Source organism: Pelodiscus sinensis, chromosome 8, assembly GCF_049634645.1.
Source record: "Pelodiscus sinensis isolate JC-2024 chromosome 8, ASM4963464v1, whole genome shotgun sequence".
NCBI lineage: Eukaryota > Metazoa > Chordata > Testudines > Trionychidae > Pelodiscus > Pelodiscus sinensis.
Genome location: NC_134718.1, coordinates 10,567,937 through 10,585,673, shown reverse-complemented (window position 1 = coordinate 10,585,673; position 17,737 = coordinate 10,567,937). Strand labels below are relative to the sequence as shown.

At 40.0% G+C, this 17,737-nt stretch overlaps 1 protein-coding gene across 2 annotated transcripts in view; it reads left to right on the top strand.

Moving 5' to 3' along the window:
• DLG5 (discs large MAGUK scaffold protein 5) overlaps positions 1-17,737 on the top strand; it is a 172,012-nt gene that overhangs the window by 113,521 nt on the left and 40,754 nt on the right. For both annotated transcript variants that reach the window (XM_075934726.1, XM_075934727.1), the window contains 7 exons: positions 665-924; positions 7,193-7,505; positions 11,208-11,438; positions 14,049-14,233; positions 14,741-14,866; positions 16,546-16,678; positions 17,226-17,353. In XM_075934726.1, coding sequence (XP_075790841.1) covers positions 665-924; positions 7,193-7,505; positions 11,208-11,438; positions 14,049-14,233; positions 14,741-14,866; positions 16,546-16,678; positions 17,226-17,353 — 1,376 coding nt within the window. The remainder of the gene's footprint in view (positions 1-664; positions 925-7,192; positions 7,506-11,207; positions 11,439-14,048; positions 14,234-14,740; positions 14,867-16,545; positions 16,679-17,225; positions 17,354-17,737) is intronic.

Here is a 17,737-nt window from a genome sequence, read left to right as displayed (position 1 = left end):
GGGGACCATTTGAGTCCCCACTGGCTCCGTGCTCCCCGCAGCACTTTTGCCTTTGAAGTGTAGCAACAACCCCTGGGCTGTTGCTATACTTCAAAAGCATAGGCCCCCTTATTAACTAATTGAACAGTCCATGCAAATTGCATGGACTATTCGATTAGCCAATTAATCTAAATTTAACACCTCTAGCTATCTTAGCTTCCAAAGCTATGTTTTGGTAAGTATTTTACAATTTGGGAGTTAACTTTCCACATTTCGTCAATATATGTTCAACTAGTCATCATAAATTAAGTTTCTTTTTATCTACTTGTGATCTTTAATTTTTTTTAAGATCCATGTATTAAAGTTAACTATTGACACCTTTTTTAATTTAGATTACTTGTCTTTAGCAATAGTCCTATTGGAAAAAAATTGTTTTGATATGGTCACATTTTCCCATTTAAACTTACTGAATATGAGTATTACCAGCCTGAAGGTAAGAATTTTCTATGTAGAGATTTACATTTCAAAATGGTCTAGTGCAACTTAAAAAGTAGCTGTAAGCAAAAAATATTAAGTAGTTGTCACACATTAACATCTCTCCTAAGAGATTCATATTCTTTTTAAAAAAGTGAAAAGACTTTAATATGTACCTCTTATTAAATTTGTCTTTTTGTTTCTTGTGAAGGTTATGAAACAGAATGGATCCTCAGAAATACTAAATAAACTCTATGATACAGCAATGGACAAGCTAGAGGGTGTGAAAAAGGATTATGATGCATTAAGGAAACGGTACAATGAGAAAATAGCAAGCCACAACACAGACCTTAGCCGGCTAGAACAGACAGAAGAGGAGAACAGACGTCTTCAAAAGCAGATCGACATGTTAATGAAACAAAGGGACACAGCCATACATGTCCAGCAGCAGTATTCCTCCTCTCTTAGAAGGTATAGGCAGCTTTTGGTAGCTTATATACGTCATGTAAGTGGCGATAATTCTGCTGACGAGTGGCATTTTTAAAGAGATGGTGTGATTAACCAGTATTTTTCCAAACATTTGCATATGTAGGTTGAAAGGAACCTACATGAATATGTAAAACACCAAAAAATCTACATTAGCCCACACAACTTCAGGAATTGAAAAGCACTGAGGGAAAATGCTCCCTTTCTCAGAATTATGTTTTAACCCATATGAAATCCTGTACAAACTGTCCTTTTGTTCATGTGCGAGAGCCTTTGGTTCATAGTATTGCTCAGAGGGAAAAATAAATCCCTTGCGACTGCCAACAATACTGCAGCCGTTCTCAGCATTTGATTTAGCAGTCTTAACTCGACCCGCTAAATCCAGTGCCAGAAGATGGATCTCTGGTATGGCAATTGAAGATGTGGCCTCACTCTACTCTGCTTGAACTCAGATAGTTTACACAAATGCTTAAAAGAAGAGTGCTAGTGTAGACAAGGCTTAAAAAAGGTATCTGTGGGTGAGATGAGATGCTATGGCTTTTCAGTGACTTAATTTAGGAATATTTACATTCCTCATGTGTTAACTGAAAGTCCAACATCAATGTACAATTTCAGATTACTCCCTCTCATCCTATTAATGCAATCCTCTGTTGGCTGTGATGAAGGCTGCAGAATGAACACCTTTACAGTGCCATTTGTGTGTGAGAGATGCACAGGAGGCTTAAACCAGCTAAAAAGAACATTTTATACACAACTCTTTTGATTCCTGGAAGTGTGCAAAAGCTTAACATTTCTATCTCTTCCAGTCACAGAAACAGAATTTTTCCAGGAGGCAAAAAGTTAGCTGCTAAAGAAAAAAAAACTGTCTGAGGTACCTAGGATGAAGTTTAATAAGGACAAATGCCAAGTACTCCACTTAGGAAGGAATAATCCATTTCACACATACAGAATGGGAAGCAACTGTCTAGGAAGGAATACCACAGAAAGGGATCTAGGGGTTATAGTGGACCACAAGCTAAGTATGAGTCAACAGTGTGACACTGTTGCAAAAAAAGCAAACATGATCCTAGGTGCTTTAACAGGTGTGTTGTGAGGAAGAGACGATAAGTCATTCTTCCGCTCTACTTTGCGCTGATTAGGCCTCACTGACCACATTTCAAGAAAGATGTGAAGAAATTGGAGAAGGTTAAGAGAAGAGCAACAAAAATGATTAAAGGTCCAGAGAGCATGAGCTATAAGGGAAGACTGAAACAGCTGGGCATGTTTTGTTTAGAAAAGAGAAGACCGTGAGGGAACATGATAGCAACTTTCAAGTATCTAAAAGGGTGTTACAAGGAGGAGTGAGAGAAATTGTTCTCCTTGGTCTCTGAGGATAGGACAAGAAGCAATGGGCTTAAATTGCAGCAAAGAAGGTTTAGGTTGGACATGGGGAACAGCTTCCTAACTGTCAGGGTGGTTAAGCACTGGAATAAATTGCTTAGGGAGGTTATGAAATCTCCATCACTGGAGATATCTAAGAGCAGGCTAGACAGACATCTTTCAAGGATAGTGATAGAAATGTAGCCGTGTTAGTCTGGGGTAGTTGAAGCAAAATGCAGGACAATGTAGCACTTTAAAGACTAACAAGATGGTTTATTAGATGATGAGCTTTCGTGGGCCAGACCCACTTCCTCAGATCAAATAGTGGAAGAAAGTAGTCACAACCATATATACCAAAGGATGATCTAGACGGTGTTTGGTCCTGCCATAAGAGCAGGGGACTGGACTTGATGATCTCCCTTCCAATTCTAGTATTTTATGATTCTATGCTATGGTCCTGTCCTAGAGAACTCCTTCAGAGTAAATTTTATATACAGATTTCTATATAAATTAGAGAATCTACTTGCTTGGGGATTTGCATAATATCCTAGCCTTTAATGAGGCACATGGAATACTTTGCTCACAGCTACTACTGTATAGTCACGAAAAGAGTCCTCATGAAATGAAGTGTGTAAGTGAAATCTGTGATATAATAGTCAGACTGATGTATGCTGAAGTCTGAGGAATTTGAGGAGCTGCAGTCCTGTTCCTCAGAAACCTATGCAAAATAAGTTAATTGGACTGAATGGGGAATTGAGTATGGAAAACAGCTTGAAAACAATTCTTGTGCATGGTCAGTGTATTGTTTAAGCATGAAATATTGCTCTTTTCAAAATATATTTTTCAGAGTATCAAACGTACCAAATCTGCAGTTTAAGTTAATGATGAACTAAAACTAGCTAACTTCAGCAAGTTTTAACTACAGTTTTTTAAAAACTTGTTTAAGCAGAGTCTAAATTGTGCATTGTTTTTGCACACAAAAACATGGTTCTGACCTGGACTACTACTTTCATCCTGGGAAAAGCACATAACACTGCACCCTTGTTTCCTCCATCTGTGATATGGAGGCGATACTACATGTCAAGATTGGTATGATGGATATAACTGTGTAAATAGGTTTTGGCCACCATCCCCAGATTTAGCCTTCCTTACTCTTCAAACTCCCTCACTCCCCACTATTCCGCTTTCATAAGAGCTGTTGCAAAAATTGCTTTGACTCAGTTTCTAGAACAGGAAGCCTCTGAGCTGTGAAAGTGTGATGCCAGCTGTCTTCCTTCTTGGAAGCAGAGAGCAGACTGTTCAAGGTCAGTTCTGAAGCCAGATTTTCTGTGTGGAATTTCTCTTCAATAGCTACTCAGAATTCTGTACTATGATCGTTTCACAGATAGAAGTAATGTCTACAGAAGGTATGATTTTCCTGCCCCATTTACTAATTCCTAATGTCTCAGAGTTGGATTTTTTCTTGCTTTAAAAAAAAAATCCTTCATAGCAAGTATCCTGTATAGCCGATGACCTGGTTTCATTTGTCAGCTATTGATTTGATTCTCCCTTTCCCCACTCGCCTTCCACACTCCCACTGTTGACCTGAATGGTGTTTGGGATGCGCACTGCTACAAGGTTACACTTCACAGATGTGTATGTCTCAGGCTTTTAACGTGTGCCTGTTACAATACAATCTCCTCTTCATGTTTGCCCACAACTCTAAAAGAAAAAAACAATTAGGTACTTAATCGAGTAGATCTTTCTGTACTCTCCATACTGGTGATCTGTTAGGAGAGTCTTCGAGCTGCACTAATGGCAGGAAACACACTTGGAAATTACTGACAGATGTCATTAATGGCATGAAAGAAGCTTTAAATTTTCAGGACTCTCTCTCTCTTCCGGCCCCCTTTCTCCCCCCCCCCCCCCCCCAAATCTTAGCATTCCCTGCTTGCCAGATGAGTTCAGAGCCTGGCACAATGGATCAGGCTTACAGCTCTGGTCCCAGGAATTAATTCATAGTATATCGGCTTGCACAAGAACCATGTCTAGACCATGCCGAGTTTGTGTGTGAGAACACAAGATATACCAGAGGCATATAGGATTTGCCATGCTGGATCTGACTAGAAGTCCAAATCAGGAACCCTGTTTCTGACATTAACTATAACCAGATGCTTCAGAAAAAAAGGTGCGAAAGAAATCCCTTTTCATAAAATTATGGAAGAATATTCTGATAGAAGTTTCTTCCATGCTCCCATCAGGTGGTGTCTGCTCTGAGGCATGAAGGCTTATATGCTTCATTATTTTTTAAATTCTATCAACATAACTCTGGATGTTCATATGGGCAGGTGGTGCTTTTCTGAATCTAAGATCTTAGTCTCTCATACATTTTGGCAATAAAATTCACAGCTGAACCAAGTGTTTTGTTAAAAAGAAATATATTTTTAAATCAAAGTTAAATGTGATTCCCTTAATTTAGCTGCTGTCCTTTTTGTTTTCTCATCAAAGTAAGGCAGATAGAAGCATTCAGTTTGCCATTTTCCCCCACGCTATTTTCCATACCTCTAATTTGTATCCTTTCTTGACCATGACACTGATCATTTCCGATGCCCAGATCTGGGAACCCATTTCTCCCGTCTCCCACGCCTTTGCTATATCCATTGTGGGTTGGAGTGCCTGGATCCGGAACACCTTATTTCATGCAAAGGCAGACAGTCAATTTCTATAACGGCACATTTTCAGTATTGTTGTTGATCGCATTTTATACTCGTTGTAATATTGTTTTCATTCACTTCATTTCTACAGCTTCTGTGTATCAAATACGTATTTTCCCTGTTTAAATTACCAATCTGTAGTCAGTTCATTTGCAACCACTCTGTCCTTCTCATTTCCCTAAGTGTGTTTTGCATATGTGGGGCAGGAATTCTGGAAAGAGGGATGGGGGTGTGGTTCCTGGTACACAAATAGTTTGAGAACCACTGTCTTAGTTCTTATCAGGGGTACATGTATAGATGCAGATTAGCAGAGGCCTTTAAGGTGTACATTATCTCATCTAGAAGTGTGCCTAGTTTTACAAAAGGCTACATAAAAACACTAGTAACTTGAGTAGAGACTAATTTTCATGCAGACGAGTTGTTTGTACTTCTGTATATACAATACACTGAAACATAAGTACAATATTTATATTCCAATTGATTTGTAATATGGTTAATGAGAAAGTAAGCATTTTTTAGTAATAGTGGGCTGTGACAGTTTGTATTATGTCTGATTCAGTAAGCAAGTAGGTTTTTAAGTGAGATGGAACTGGGGGTACACAATAAGGATGTTAAGGACTAGTCGACTATCTGATAAGCAAATGCTTATTGGATAGTCAGTCGACTAGTTAATTTCTCCCCCTCCTCCCGCTGCAACAAAGGAGAGGGGGGAAGAAGAGGTACTTCAAAGTGGCAGCACCACACGGCTGAGCTCAGGATCAGCTGTGTGGCGCTGCCCCTTTGAAACACTGAGGCAGCGTTTCAATGCAGCAGTGTTGCTTGGAGCCCAGGGTCAGCTAGGGACTTCCCTGTTGACCCCAAGTTCTGGAGCATTGCCATGCAGAGCCTGAGATCAGCTGGGGACTCCCCAGCTGACCCTGGGCTTCGCATGGCATTTCAATAGGCATCGCAACACGGAGCTCAGGGAGTCCCCCCCGCCCCTGATCCCGGGCTCCATGAGGCCGCTTCTGCTTTGAAATGCACAAGATCCCCTGCTGGGGGCTCTTGTACATTTCAAAGCTGGCACCCCTGTGCAGCCCTGGCCCTGGGCTGCATGCAGAGAACAACATTCCTCCTTTGAAATGTACAAGAGCCCCACAAGGGGCTCTTGTACATTTCAAAGGAGGAATGTGGAAGTGCCTATCGACTAGTCAAGTAGTAGATGGAAATTCCATCAACTGCTCGACTAGTAAATAAACTGATATTTAATATCCTTAGTATGTAAGACAAATCAGAGTCCATAAAGGAGTCCAATAGTCTGGAAAGGATGACAGCTATTGCACTAATGACTTGTCTGCATGTACAGCACTGCTGTAGCACTTCAGTGAAAATGGGCGTAATGCTGACTGGGAAGCTTCTCTCATTGGCCAAGTTCATCCACTTCTGTGAGGCAGTAGCTAGGTTGATGGGAGAAGCTCTCCCTTGAATATATCTTGCCTACTCCCGGGATGAGGTCCGAATAACTGTGCCACTTAGAGGTGTGGTGTTCACACCGCTGAACTATGTAGTTATGCTGCTTACTAAGTTTGTGGTGTAGGTCTAACCTGACTATATAGTGTAGATGGTGGGTGTCTTTTTAAAAAAAAATGTGATCTGCAAAGTTTTGCTATTTACTGCACTGTTTAATGGATACTCTGGATCACATGGAAAGCATTTAGTTGTATACATGTGCACTAAAACGAGGTTATCCAGAGATGAGCAGTAAATATGATAAAAGGTATAAAACCTATGAGGAAAGGCTAAAAAAATTGGGTATGCCTTTGAGTCTTGAGAGAGAAAAGGTGATGAATTTTCACTTATGTTAAGGGCTGTTACAAACAGGATGGTAATTGGTGGTTTTCCATGTCTGCTGAAAGTGAAATAAGTAGTAATGGGCTTAATCTGTAACAAGGGAGATTGACTAGACATGAGAAAAAACCCTTTGATTATAGGAGTGGTTTAAACTCTCCCACAGGAGGTTGTGGAATCCCCATCATGGGAAGCTTTCAATCACAGGTACAACAAACACCCGTCCAGGACATTCTAGGCTTACATGGTCTTGCCTCAAGTCAAGAGGCTGGACTTCTTGAGTCCCTTCTGGCTGGACATTTCTACCGCTTTGTACAAGAAAAAATGCACAGTGATGGAAGTACCTCTGTTTCTTGTTTTTGTTTTTTGTTTAGGTTTGAGTCAATACAGCAAGAGCTAAGCAAAGCCACTGCGCAGAACAAAGAGTTGCAGAGAGAGATGGAGCGGTTGCAGTCAGAGGTGACACGGTTCAAAACAATGCAGCTGAAGGCAGTGAAGGATGCAGAGAAGTACAAGGAAGAGAGAGACTCTGTTTTCAATGAGTATCGCCTCATAATGAGTGAGAGAGACCAAGTGATTAAAGAGGTGGATAAGCTTCAGACCGAACTAGAGCTTGCAGAGTCCAAACTGAAAAACACGTCCTCAGAGAAAAGAGTGGCTAGTGAGGAGGTGGAAGCTTTGAGACAGGTACCAAGGGACCATTTTGCTATGGGTGGGAGGATCAAGAGTTTTACCGGTGCTTCCTTGCAGCTGTGAAAATAAGCATGCACCCGAGAGCTGGAAACCTGACTTCATTGTGGAAAGGGAATTCCCTGTTGACGTTCTGCTGGTGGCACTCTTGCATGTCAGCTCATTATATTCCAAGTGTGAGTACAGTTGAGTACCTGTCAGCTGCGGTCTGCTATATTCACTTGACTTGCTCTGTTCAGTTCACTTCAGATTCTTCATTTTAACAAGCCAACCATTTGTACCCAGTACGTGATGCACTGTATAACAATAGCTAGAACTCAAATACATTTCTTTGTTTTTTTAAACTGGTAGCAAAGAAACAAACACCGGGGTATTAACTGTTAAGAAGTAAGACCTAGCATTAGAAAATAGACGCTCAGTTTCCTTTAACATCTACTCAAAGACTAGAAGTATGTCCCCTGTATTTTATCCTTTAGCCTCTCAAATGAAAGAGGACATTTGGCACTAAGATTTAAAAAAAAAAAAAAAGCAGGCACTGCTTTATAAATCATGTTAATCCAAAAGCTGTATCATTCAAGCATTATATAGTCTTAATGTTTAAAACATTAGTGCTGTTAAGAGGATTTACAAATGCAGCTTGCTGCTGAATATTAATAATACTCATTTGGTTTTCAGTTTTTTAGTGTTATTCACATACAACCAAATACTTTTCCTGCACTCATAAACCTTTTTTTTTGCTTTTCTTTCACACACTTGTAAAGGATCACATATACAGTTATCTAAATGCAGCACTTCTGAAAAACAGACTTCTTTTATTTAGGTAGCCTAAGCCATGTTTATATATGTGGCCAACACCCAAACAACCAAGTTGAAAAATGTTTGGACTAACTGTTGTTGGTGCTAGCTGTGCGGAATTTGAATTGTGAATTCCCGGTCTACACTTAAAAAATGAATTAACCTACCTGTGAGGGATTTTGCCTCCTGAGCACCAGAGTTAAAACAGTCTTGCACCAAGTGTAAATGTAGTGATGTTAATGGTTGGATTCTTCTGTTTGATTGGTGTTCCACCATTTGGAGAGGTGGAATTGCTACACTGACAGAGGCTTGCATGCAAAGCACTGATTCCGCTGTATGAAGTGGAAATATGAAGTGGAAATCTATCAGCTACATTGATAGAATAACTCCTTCCATTAGAATGGGTGGTGTCTGAACTTTGCCTCTACAGAGGCCTAGCTGCACTGCTGTAGTATAGACCAGGTCAAGAGGTAGGGTTTACAGAAATTGTCATTGTTGGCCTAACTCTGATCCCATTGAAGTCAATCATATTTTTAGTACTCACTTTCATGAAAGCAGAGGAAAGGTAATTTTGAGCTCTTCTGTAAATCTCACTCCAAGTTGACTGACGGTTCATAATTTGTTTTAATAATCAACACAGTTCCTACAGTAATTTGCATGGATGATTAAGCATAGGACGAAAAAAAAAACCCCAAGCTTTTCCAGAGAGCTGTGTCAATCTTGAAAGCCCACTTGGATGAGTGGTTTAATAGAGACAGGAGTGAGAGAACCCCGATCAACAAGATGCTAATTGCTGACATTTTAAAAAAAAGTTATGGATGTTTTCAAGGGCATATACAATTCCTATATACTGAGCGCACTGAAGTACCTTTTGCTAGAACTATTTTAATTATATAAATTGGAATAACTGTGTTGGGTTTAGAGTTTTTCTCTCTTTAGAACTATGTAGCTATTCTGCCTTATGAGCAGTGTGTTCCTTTTTTAGGTAATACTGATCATATAAGCTTGCATTTATCTGGTTCTGCCTGGATCTGGTACTGGGGCAGGAGTCTGAGAGGGATGTATGAGTGGTTTATTGATCAAGCAACACTTCAGCTTGTAGGTGTATGCATGATAATCCCATGTAAATGGGATTATCCCTTCAACAAGTTTGACTGCGCCTGGTACTGCAGTTACTCTTACTTGTATGTAGTGCCACCTAGTGAAAAACTGCAGTTATGATGGTCATGTATAGTATGGTCACAAATATTTGTTTGGAACTGCAAGCACTGCATCCATTTTTTTTTAAACTGTTCTAAACGTTCATCCTGCAGTACTCCTGTGCATAATGATACAGGGGGTTTTGTGTTGTTACTAAAATGTAAAAGCTACTAAAGTTTAGGGGGGTGGTTGTAATTTTTAAAAGCTGAAATTATGTAAGGTAATCAGTCATAAACTCTCAGACCTAGTGCTAGTTTCTAAATCTTCCTGGGGCCCTGTGTGCTTGAACACAAAGAGATCAAACCATATTCAGACACTTCTGAAATGTATACCACACACAAGTGACAGAACAAATCAAAAGTGGGAAAGCTTAGTTAAGAGTTTTTGTGGACAGTTTAAGGCAAGATTGCAATGGCTTTAGCCACACAGCTTTGATAAGGGTTTTTTGTCTTTATATTTGTAGGCTCAGGTAACCTACCATAACACATTACTTGTAGGATGGGGAGGTGCACAAGCAACTACCTGAGTATACAATACTTTCTCAGCTATTCAGCTGATTTTTTTTCCTTTGCCGACCAAGTTGTTTTGACTCTGGTATCTTCTGGGGATCTTAGTCACAATGTGTTGACACTGGAAAACATCCTACAAGAGTGAAAATGTTTATCACGGATGCAAACACTGTTCACTTTCTGCCTGTGAACTAGCTACATTTTTCATCTGATTATATAGTAATCAAACTGTAATTTGAGTGCCTACATACATATGTGTAGGCAGAAGCAAATTGAGTAAGAAAGAGCAACATTTGCCCAATCATTATTAGCACTGTTGAATGCTTCAATTTGTAGAAGTATTGTTTGCAAACAAGAGAATATATAAACTCTTCAGCTGGGATTTGGGACTAATTTTTTTGTACATTTACAGCATCCATTTCTACTTGCTAAAGAGAAGAAAATTCTCTTGATCTGGACACACACAGCCATGTTAGCAATCTTCCTTTCCACACTGGCAGTCTGTTGTCCTACTCCTCTCCAGAAATCCTGTTTTCCCACTGCTGTGCAGTTTAATACTCCCATCCTATTCAGCTATCGTGCTGATGTGTAATGCAGCATGATACTGAATAAGGTACATTAAAAGTACATAATATCATTTTATATTAAATAGGGATGAACAGTGTAACTGTTTAAACTATTAAATAAGCATGAGCTTATTGGTTACCATAATGGTTACACACGAGCTGCCACCCCTCACAGCTGGCTCCAGCTGCCGCCCAGTTCTGTGGGTTCTGCAGTATAAAGCTTACTCTGCAGAGCCTACGGCATGTAACCGTGTAACTGCTAAGGTTTTTAACAGTTACATAGTTACCTAATTAACCACTTTTTATCATCCCCGGTATTAAATCTGACTGGTTATCCAAGACTCCGGTGGACTCGCAACAAATGTCCTTGCTCTCGGTTTCTCAGAACCATGAACTTTCCTAATTGTGTGCTGTTATTCAGATGACAGGGTGTTTAAAGGTGGTGATATAGCAGTTGTAACTTTCCTGAATGTTGTCTGCATTTAGTATGGTCAAAGAGCTGTACAGTTCCCCTTTTTGCAGAAAGTTTATTCTACACCCATGGTTCTTAAGGTGTCAGCGTTTATTTAACTGGAAATAAGAAATATTGCTCTGTACAAAACACCCTGCAAACAATGTGTTTGTTTCAGGAGCTAAACTCCGCTCTAGTGGAACGTGATCGGGCAATCTGTGAAAGGAACGAGTTGCTGGAAAAGTACTGTCATGAAGTGAAGGATAAGGCTGAGGCCCAGAAGGAACTTGATCAAGCCTGCAAGGATATAGAGACAGTGAAGGAAGAAAGAGATGTTGCCAGGAAAGAGAGAACAGAAGCTATCATCCAGAGAGACCATCTGCTAAGGGAATATTACCAAGCTCGTCAGGTACTGGCTGTCTTCGCAGATGGCTTTTTCCTTTTAGGTCAAGGAGAGTCAACACCATTTGGCAGACTTGTAAGGTCTCCGTACAAAACTTTTTTTTTTTTTTTTTTTTAAAAGCTCGATGAAGAATGCACTTCTTAGGAGGGGGTGCAACTAAGCTACTTCATAAATCAGTCACAGCTTTTAAGTTTACCTTTATGAAGGGCTAATCAGTAATTAATAGATGTCAATATATAGTTAACAGGATTGTTATAGCCCAACGGTTCATCAGGTTCCAGTAGTGGTGTGCCTGGAACATTGCCCCCTTGTGCGTCTTCCAGGACCTCATTGTGGCAGGTTCTGTTCCACCAATCAGTTTTCCCTTCAGTCTTTTTCCAGTTCTGGACAGGATTGAGGGGCTAAACTCCAGAAGAGTTCAATTACCCCCCAAATAAAAACCCAACACCCTCCCCCAAAACACTAGGCTGTTTCCCAGTCTTCCAGTGAGAGGAGGGGGAATTCACCCCAGGCTTTTCCTTTGGCTTTGGTTCCCCAGCCAGTCTCTGATTAGAGGACTTTTTGCTCCTTGGGGTTTGGCTGTTCCTGCAATGGCTGCTCTGGTGAGCAGACTCTTTGCTATAGCTCTGCAAGAGAAGCTCCTTCTGGCAGGGCTGTTAGCTCTGACCTGAGCCAGGCGGTCTTTTATCCTCCCTCTTGGCTTGGCATGTGAGACTTATCTATCTAATCTATCTATCTATAATATGGATTGCCATGAGCTTTCGTGGATACAGCGCACTTTGGTCCTCTGTGCCTCATCTCAATCACTTAATATAAATCCTTATAAAGCAATTTGTAAGTGAAACAATATAAAGTGTGACTAAAGACTCTCTGTTCTGCACACATTTCTTACAACTTACAGAGAACAAGTTATGGCTGCTAATTTTAATTATTTATATAGAAGAATTAAAATATTCCTGCAGTTTTGCAATGTTTGTAATTATGCTATCATGTATTTAAAAATCATGTACTAGCCCTGCTTCCCTATGCTTGTGTAGGAACTACATGATTTACAGTAATTGTTTAAGTAAGATCTTTCTGAATGTTTTATGTGTGCGGCATATTTTCATTTACCTTATTTCATCATAGTATCAATCCTTGATCATAATACCATATAGGCAGGTCTGGCAGCATCTTGTCACTCAACAGTGCACCCCCACCTCCCAAATAGGTAAAGGGTTGCATATGATAGACTCTAAAGGAGGAGCCTTGCTAAATGGTCTGCTAAAAGAGGCAACGGGGTCAACAGATTTTAAGGATCTGTACAGTGGGGAAAGAGACAGAGAAGGAATTGTAGGGCTCTTCCGACACAAGACCCTCAGAAGGAGCGAAGTTTTACTTTGTCACATCTACCTTTTGTTTTATGAAGGGGAGAGGAGAATCCTGTACAAGCTGAGTGGAGAGCCCTGACATAATCACTGATGGATACATAATATATAGGCACAGATCTCAGTTGTTTGTGGGTTGATTTGGAGATTTTGAGAGGTGGGCTGACATGAGGGGTGTGTAGAAGAGTGGCAAAGGAAATAGCACAACGAAAGGCAAGACATATATTATTGTGACTTGTGTTTATTCTCCTGAATTAGGATTATACATTTTAAAGTGGTGGGTTGGAATGTGCCAAGGGGTTTTAAGCATTAGTGGCTACAATTGAAAACAATTTGGGGAGGCATACAGCCCTAAATGTGTAGAGTCCTTTGGAAGTGACTCGTCTAAAACTGATAGGAACCTTCTACGTGTATTTAGACTCTGATTCTGTGAACACATAGTTGCGTAATTTCATGAGTGGTCCTTTGTGTTCATTAGGACTACTCACGTATGTCAAGTCAAGCTCACATATAACAGCAAGAAAAGGTTTTGAATTAGTCATGTTAAAATAATCTTGCTTGTTTTGTGCTGCAAATATGGAGGTGTTTCTCTTTAAATTGGTGTTGCCATTGTCGCTGTTCCCTTTGGTGTTCAGAATGTGCACTGGACGGCAGGTGGAGTTCCATGTTTTTAAAAGAGTGAAATCTTTTCTAAAATCCTGAATTTTTAAATATTCAATTAAAGCTAAAACATCTTCGAGAGCCATTATTCCTCTTGTGAGATTGGGGATTGTGAATCACCAGTGTAGGTGCACTGTAAATCTGCATCTGTTTACAGTCTCACAGGCTAAGTCTAGACACTAGAACAGTCAGTCTGTGCAATGAAAGTGCACTATATTGATCTCATTTCCAGCTGTCCTTCGACATCTTCGGTCTCTATGCTACAATAGATCAATGAGTCAGCAAGGTGCCACTGAAATATCAAGTATATATATTGATTTTTCTCTAAGATGAGGAAATCTACTGTGAATCAGTCCTATAAATCACTGAGCCTCCCTCTTGGCTAAAATGCATAGAGCCAATCCTGACCCCTTTACACAGGCAAAGTTCCCATCGGGATTCTCACTGAACAGTTATTTAGTTGGTGGAAGGATTTCAAAATCAAGCCCTTCATATAATAAATGGGTAGTATGGGTTAAAATACTTAACGTGCATACTTATCTCATGAATTGTTCATAAAATAAATATTTATATATATTTGAACTTACAGATCCAAGATTCTGCTACATTGGACATAGAAAGAGCTAACAAAGAAATTGAAATGCTTCGAAAGCAATATGAGGCCATGTCACAAGAGCTAAAGGAGGCTGTCCAGGAAGCAGAAGTAGCCAAATGTCGGCGAGATTGGGCTTTTCAAGAACGGGACAAGATAGTTGCGGAAAGGGAGAGCATACGGTAAACACATTAGATGTTCCTTCATAGTTGGACGGCTTTTGATCGTGTGTGTCATCTTTTTGAGCCAGTGCATGATTTGATCACAGTTAACTTAAGTAATAGGCAAAATAACCCTTTTTAATTTGGGAGAGTCTTCCAAGACAACCTTAACAACAAATCCCTTCCTTGCCACACTAACTTCTCCCTCCACAGCCCATCAGCGCAGTCATAAGAGCGTGGTAACAAGGTATCTTCCTCCGCATGTAGTAGCCGACTATGTAGTACCCATGGTCTAAAAAGCAAGGGACCTGAATTATGATTTCCGAGGATCTAGTTGTTAACTTACTGTCTATAAAACACCTCACACCCCTTTTGTGCTAGATAAACACTTAAGTACAAAAGCAGAATTTCTAAAACAGGAAGGATTTTTTTAGCAGGTAAAGGACATGTCTGGATATAAAGATTCAGAGTTGTATGAATGTAAGTTGAAGCTTTAAAATATTACCTGAATATCTGTTACTTTCAAAGGACTTTGTGTGACAACTTGAGGAGAGAGCGAGACAGAGCTGTGAGTGACTTGGCAGAGGCGCTTCGCAATCTTGATGACATGAGAAAGCAAAAAAATGATGCTGTGCGTGAATTGAAGGAACTGAAGTACGTTATAAAATGATGTAATTGTATGGAATTCTTTTTATACTAAAAACCTTTAATCCACTGACTCTTCAGGCCTGTCTGCCTGCATCAGTGTAAATAAGATAACACTAGTACACAACCCCCCTTATGTAGAAGCCTGAAGACACAGCAGGGCTCGCTCTCTGGTTTAGCTTACTTCAGTAACTCAGGGCTTTTGATGACTGTTTAAGCTTGAGGTTAAGAAAGTATCTTATTTCTAATGCCCCTTCAAAAGCTGTTCAGAAACAGAAAAAAAATTCAAGTCAACATGTACTGATGAGGTAGTCAGCATTTTGATATCTATGTGCCTCTGGCTAATCCTAGTCTTTCACTTGCATTATACCCATCACTTTCATTAAGATTAAATAGAACTTAAACACCGGGGCTGTGTCTACACTGGCATGAATTTCCGGAAATGCTTAAAACAGAATAGTTTTCATTATAAGTATTTCCGGAAAAAGAGCATCTACACTGGCAGGCTGCTTTTCCGGAAAAGTCCTTTTTCCAGAAAAGCGTCCGTGGCCAATGTAGACGCGCTTTTCCGGAAAAGAGCCCCGATCGTCATTTCTGCAATCGGGGCTTTTTTCCGGAAAAGACTCCTGGGCTGTCTACACTGGCCCTTTTCCGGAACAGTGTTCCGGAATAAGGACTTATGCCCGAGCGGGAGCAGAATAGTTTTTCCGGAATAGCGGCTGATTTTGTACAGTTCAACGTCCTTGCTTTTCTGGAAATTCGAGGGCCAGTGTAGATAGCTCGCAGCTTATTCCGGAAAAGTGGCTGATTTTCCAGAATAAGTGGCCCAGTGTAGACACAGCCCTATTGTGCATAAGGGGAAGGATCCACATGTAGATAAACTTATATATCAGTGTTGTGTAAGATGCTGACAAAAGGAGCCTATTAGTCATGCCCTGTCCCCCCAGCAGGCCCGGCCAAAGAGTTTGCGGGGCCCAAGGCAGGACCCTGGGAGTGGGGCCACGGCCAGTGGATGGTGAATACTCAGCATCAGGGGGCCCCGAAAACATGAGGCCCAAGTCACTTGCTTTGCTCGCCTTGCCCTATGGCAGAGCCTGCCCCACAGGAAATAAGAAAATAGAAAGTCTCCATTGAGATTAGACTGTTGGGTCAGAAGTGTAATCTGTTCTGAATATGTCTACATATGAAATATATCAGTTGAAATGCATGGAAGCAACTCTTTCACTGCAGTCAGGATTTCTCTGTAGCTTTGTTCATTACAACCAGATTCCCACTGAATGATAAATAAGAGCAGAAAACCTGTATCTCATACTATTTCAGGGTGATAGGAGATCTTAGTTTCAGTACTAACTCACATCCACTTCTCCCCTAGTAATTGGAGCAGGTTATCTGGAGGGCGAGGGGAGCAAATCTTCTGCTAGGTTTCTTAAGATATTTTCTATATGTTCATGTATAGAAATTATTCATAAGTTTCTTCCCATTCATTTAAGAGAAGGTTATTACAGGATGTAGGAAATATGTTTTAAAAGTGGTTGGAGGTTTCTACCAAGCTTTTGGGATTGGCTAGACTGAGCATAATTTGTATTGCTAAATTAGAGAAGAAACTGTAAAATGCATAATGTCATCCATTCATATTTTTACAAGGGAACTGCTGAATCACTTATAAACAATTGTCTTTTATTCCATAGAGAGAAGATGGAGAACCAGTTGGAAAAGGAAGCCAGGTTTCGCCAGTTAATGGCCCACAGTTCTCATGATTCAGCCATTGACACAGATTCTCTGGAATGGGAAACTGAAGTGGTAGAGTTTGAAAAAGACAGAGTAAGCTGTCATTTGAAGACTTGAGGGTTTTGTCTGAACGAATTACTTGATGTTTCGTTATTACATCCCTGGTATAATAGGTCGTACAATAGGGCAGTTTGTTCAATATGTATTTTTAAGCATTATTAATTGTCATTGTGGTTACATACCATAAATGCAGTATCCACAACCAATATCATATCAGTCAGGTATGAAAAGCTGACACATTAAGACACAATAGACCATTATCAAAAAGATTTGTTATAGGAAATCTACTTGCTTTTGTGGAGTACAAACCATAGATAACTTTGCCATTGATCTTGTACGCTGCACAGGTGTTACTTATATATAAGACTGTGTGTGAATAATAAATGAATATTAATTAATAATGATAAATATTTAACCCTTGGAGAGGAATTGACATTTCTATATAATAATTTGTATATCTGGGATGTTGTTAAAGCACCAAAAGAAATCATACAATTCTACAATTTTGCTGTGCCTACAAGTACATATTAAATTGAATTGCTGTTGAATTGCTCACTAATATTAACTGCGTTTTTGTTAGGAGGATATGGACTTGAAAGCACTTGGTTTTGATGTGGCAGAAGGTGTGAATGAACCATACCTCCCTGGAGACTGTGGAATATTTGTCACCAAAGTAGACAAAGGAAGTATTGCGGATGGTCGATTAAGGTACAGTGTTAACTGGTAAATCATTTGCATGCCAATGGTAAACACATATTTTAATGTGCTTTAGTTTAAAAAAATCATATGTATAATTGGTCACCTCTGCATAGTTTAAGTGGCTTCTGTTTTAGCTCCCTAATAACTTAGGCTTGGGAAATTGGTTTGATCTGAAAATTGCAGTAAGAAGCCCTCTAGCACATGACCTACTTCTGTTGCTTCACACTTTCCGTTTACAGTACTTAGATCTTCTTGAGAATTTGTGGGTAAGCTATAGCGAGGAGATGGAAGATTATGGATACTTTATGACCTAGTACTGATGCCATAGTGTCAGTTTGAGTTTTGGGTCTCTTAAGTGAAAGTTGACTAAATGTCTGTCCTTCTGTTGGCTGG